Source organism: Phragmites australis, chromosome 6 (genome assembly GCF_958298935.1).
Source record: "Phragmites australis chromosome 6, lpPhrAust1.1, whole genome shotgun sequence".
NCBI lineage: Eukaryota > Viridiplantae > Streptophyta > Magnoliopsida > Poales > Poaceae > Phragmites > Phragmites australis.
In genome coordinates, this window is record NC_084926.1 from 19,005,607 (window position 1) to 19,010,107 (window position 4,501).

Genomic DNA, 4,501 nt, shown 5'->3' on the forward strand with positions numbered 1-4,501 from the left:
TTCGCCGGAGAAATAAATGAGTATGAATGCGATGGCCGGTGGGGTGGAATGATCTAGTGCGGAATGAAGTAAATGCGCTGGTGTTTAGACAGGTTCAGGCCACACGGAGGTGTAACACCCTACTCCTGTATGGATACTATGAATGCCCTGAGAATGTCCCTCAAGGATGTTGCTAGTTACAAGAATGTTTGTCTATCTTAGAGCCTGAGGCTCCTTGTTCTTCGGTCTGCGTGTGTCTGTTGGCTTTGGATGCTCTCGATCTTCTCTTCTCTTCTCTGCTTAAAGCCTATTCTGATATTCTTGAGCGCCGGAGAGCTTTCTCAGAGATTTCAAAGCCTCAAAAACTTTTCTTTGTCCGTGCTGCCGGCTGATTTAAATACCCACCGGCAGCAGCGTGCCCCGAACCGGGGGGGCACGAGTTCCAAGATACCATAAATGGAAAGGGCGTCATCATAGCCTCTGTGCGAAGTGACCGGGGGTGGAAAATACGCCCCACGCCCGGCCATCCATCACCATAAATGCACTGGCAACGGACGCCATGGAGAGGGCCCACCAGGCAGCCGCAGAGCAGCCCGACGTGCCCGCCCTGTCTTGTTCTCCTGCCACAGCAACGCGGCAGAGCCTCGGCCCTTACGACGTTATCCCGAGACGGGCCGGATGGCACAGGATGGGACCCGTGCATTTAATGACCTCACGCCCTTCTGCCAGAATGTGGCAGGAACTGACACCGAACGTGGGGGGAGCAGTTGGAGGTGACAGGCCATGCTCGCTCTTTAAATGCGGCCTTGGGCCTTTGACTGGCTGACACCTCATCAGTGGGCCCCTGCGGGGGTCACTGTCAGCGGGGCTTTCTGAGTCGTCGGGGAACCGAGTGCTCGGGGGGTCACTGTTCACCTCCCCGAGCACTCTCTCCCGAGAATACCCTTTCTTGATCCTTGGGGAACCGAGCGCTCGGGGGTACTGTTCACCTCCCCGAGCACTCTCTCCCGGGCACACTTGTACGAACCTTCGGGAGACCGAGTGCCCGGGGGCCGCTGCACGCAACCCCGAGCACTCTCTCCCGGAACTTCCCTCAGTGGGTCCTCGGGATACTTGGGTGCCCAGGAGGCCCTCGCTCGCGGCCCCGGGCACACTTCTCCCGGTACTTAGCTTTCCGGATCGTCGGGGGACTCGGGTGCTCGGGGGTCACCGTATACTTCCCCGAGAACTTTCTTCCCGGCACTTAGACTTCGCAGATCATCGGGGAACTTCGGTACTCGGGGACCACTGAATGTAGCCCTGAGCTCCCTCTCCCGGGACTTAATCTTTTTTACCTCGCGGAGGAGACTCCGCGGGATGGCGCCATGTGGCGGATTGCTGGCCTGGCCTCGGGATTCGGGGACCCTCGGTTCCTGATTCACCGACAGCAGCCCCCGGGCCCATCGGCAGGCGATGGCCCAGAGACTGCGGATGGGCCCTTCGTCATCAACGAGGCCAAAACCAGTACTGACGCCACGCGGCGGATAGTGGCCCTTCCGGTCCGGGCTTCTGGTACAGCCCAACGGGGAGCCGAACGGATGCGCGTCCAACCGACTCCCGAGGCGTGTGATAACGGGACGGGCGGCGCGTGATAACGAGGCAGGCAGCGCGTGTGGTAACCACGCAAATCGAGGAAAATACGCCTGGCAACTGCTGAAAACCGTACGGCTCGAGGGAGATTCGCCTGGTGGTTGCGCTGGCCGAGGAAACCGTCCCGCCGAGCGCGCTGCGGCAGGCGACGTTTGAATTTCCCTGGGGTATAAAAGGGGGGGAGCGAACCGCCCCCCTCTTTACACCATCTTGCGAACAAGCCTTCGTCTTCCTTGTGATCCAGAGCCCTAAACCTTCCTTAGGCGATCAGAGCACCCCTCTTCCCCAACCGTCCAGATCATCCCCCACCCTGACAAGATGTCTAGAGCAGGAGGAAGCCACCCCGACAAGACTCCTGACAACGTGCTGCCGGAGTCCCGTCTTGTGAACGAGGAGGCGGCGGACAAGGTGCGGAAGCTGATGGTGCCCGAGGGCCAGCGGCGGGCCTCGGTGGTGACGCCGGTGAACTTCCCGCCGGCGACGGACCGGCCAGGGCGCATCGTCCTCTTTACTTCCTTCGTGGCGACCGAGCTGGTGCCACCGTTTTTGACATTCTTCCTTCAGATCCTCGACACGTTCGGGATCCAGTTGGTGCACCTCAGCCCCAACTCCATCGTCATCTTGGCGGTCTTTGCCCACCTCTGCGAGATGTTTGTAGGGGTGCCGCCGTCGGTGACGCTCTTCCGGCACTTCTTCGTCCTGCGGTCAGCTGGGAAGAAGAGGGGCTTCTCCATCGCGGACGTCGCCGACTGCTGCAACTTCCGACTGCGGGACGGCCTGGGGGAGCAGTACATTCCCCAGGTGCTGCGGAGCAAGTGGGAGAACTGGCAGCGCGACTGGTTCTACGTCGACGTCAGCCCCCACGACCGTCTGACCCTGCCGGAGATGGCGGCGGAGCCCCAGAAGGCGACCTGGGAGGTGCCGCTGCCGATCCTGGAGTGCATCGACTTCCTGCGCCAGGCCAGGCTTACTTCGGTGATGGTGGTGGCAGACTACCTGCGCCGCCACCTGGCGCCTCTACGGGAGCAGGCCCGGCCCCGCTGGGTGTACACCGGCCCCCAGGACATCACCCGAACCCAGATCGGCGCGGAGTGGGACCTGGATAGAGCGGCGCTGAGGGGCCTACTTCGGGTGGTGATCGGGGTGGACGACCTGAGACGGGCGGAGCTCCCCTAGAAGGAGCTAGCGCTCTGCGCCGACCCTGACCGGGTGGCGCTGCAAGCGAAGCTACCAGAGTTCGACGCCCAGGGGCTAGTTGACCGGCCAGGGCGCCAGAACCCCGGGACTATCCAGATTCCCAGGGTGGATGAGGCGGCCGGCGAGGAGGCCGCAAGCGATCCGGCGTAGACCGGTGGCCTGGGCACCACAGGCGGCGGGCCGCAGGCAAGCGGTGGGGCTGCTGCAGGCAGCAGCCGACAGGCCGGAGGAGGAGGCACCGCCGACGGCAGGGCAGCGACAGCGCCGGGGGACAGAGGGAAGCGCCCCCGGACTTTCATTCCTGCGCCGACGTCCCCGCCGTCACCGTCGCCTGGCGAGGAGGGAGGCCGGGACGGCCAGTCGTCCAGCACGGGGCCATCAGCGGGGGCGGCATCTGCGGTTCTGGAACCAGACCTTGATCTGCTTGGGCCTGGTCTGGAGCCCGGAGACCGCACGGCGGCCCCGCAGAGCCCCCCGCGGAAGAGGAGGGAGGACTCCGGGCCAACGCCATCGGGCCCGGGGTACAGGATCCCGGAATTAAGGTGGCAATACCGAAGACCCAAATCTGCGTAAGTTCCCCCCCCCCCCTTTTTCCTGAGCATGCCTTGCCCGGAGTGAGTTCAGAGACTAACCTCATTCTTCTTTTGCAGGCCGCCTACGGACGCCCCGGAGACCAAGGACAGCCGGAGGTGCCGAGACTGGCTCTAGCCCCCGAGCCGAGCGCGCCTGAGCTGAGCGCGCCAGTCGAGACCGAGCCACAGGCGCCGCCCAGCCCCGAGCGGGTGGCAGCGGTCGCGCCCGAGCAACCGGCGCTGGCTGAGCCCGGCCCGAGCGCGTCGAGCGTGGGGCGGACGACCTCATCATGGGCGGTGCCTGCATGACAGTTTTTGGGGACCTCGAGCCCCTCGGAGGACGCTCGCAGGGGACCCAGCGCCCGGCCGTCGCCTAACCGGCCTGCCGACCCTCTCCCAGTCGTGCTAGGGAGCGCCCGGGAGGTGATCGGGCGGCTGGAGGCGGTCGTGGCGGGGGAAATGATGCAGCTTGAGGCGAGCCGCACCGCCCTCGCCGTGGAGAGGGAGAGACTTGCCGTTGGTAGGCGCCTTTTTGAGGCATGCGTCGCCACGGCGCGTGCCGTCAACGAGAACGAGCGGCGCGCGCTGGAGGAGGAGCGGGAGGCCCTGGAGGGCATTCGCACGAAGGCCGTGCAGGAGCAGGAAGAAGCTGCCCGCCTGGCTGAGGCATCGCAGCAGCAGGCTGCCGAGGGACTCACCAGGGAGAGGCAGGTGCAGGCGCGGGAGGAGGCGGTCCTGGCCCACGAGAGGATGGCGGAGGCCTCCCAGGCTGACTTGGCCCGCCAGAAAGGCGAGGCTGACCAGATCCGCGCCGAACTCCAGCATCAGGAGAAGGAGCTCCAGCGCTGGGAGGAGGACGTCGCGATCCGAGAGACCGATGTCGGCCTCACGACGGCGGATCTGGAAGCCCGGGAGGAACTACTGATCCTCCGGGAGACGAAGGCTGCCGAGGCGGTGGTGGCCTCAGCCGCTCGGGAGGAGCGGGCCACCAAGTGGGAGTCAAAGCTGACCGCCCGCGAGCAGGCCCTCTCTGCCCTTGCAGAGCGGGTGAAGCAGGCTGAAGCCCAGGAGCCCAGCGCCACCTCGACCGGCGCGGCCGGCGGACAGAGCCTCGAGGGGCGGCT

At 64.9% G+C, this 4,501-nt stretch overlaps 1 protein-coding gene across 1 annotated transcript; it reads right to left on the reverse strand.

Moving 5' to 3' along the window:
• Positions 1-3,460: 3,460 nt before the first annotated feature.
• LOC133923047 (uncharacterized) lies at positions 3,461-3,994 on the reverse strand. Its single transcript, XM_062368509.1, has one exon. It carries the CDS (start codon positions 3,992-3,994, stop codon positions 3,461-3,463), a length of 534 nt encoding a protein of 177 aa, XP_062224493.1.
• Between the last annotated feature and the right edge of the window lie 507 nt (positions 3,995-4,501).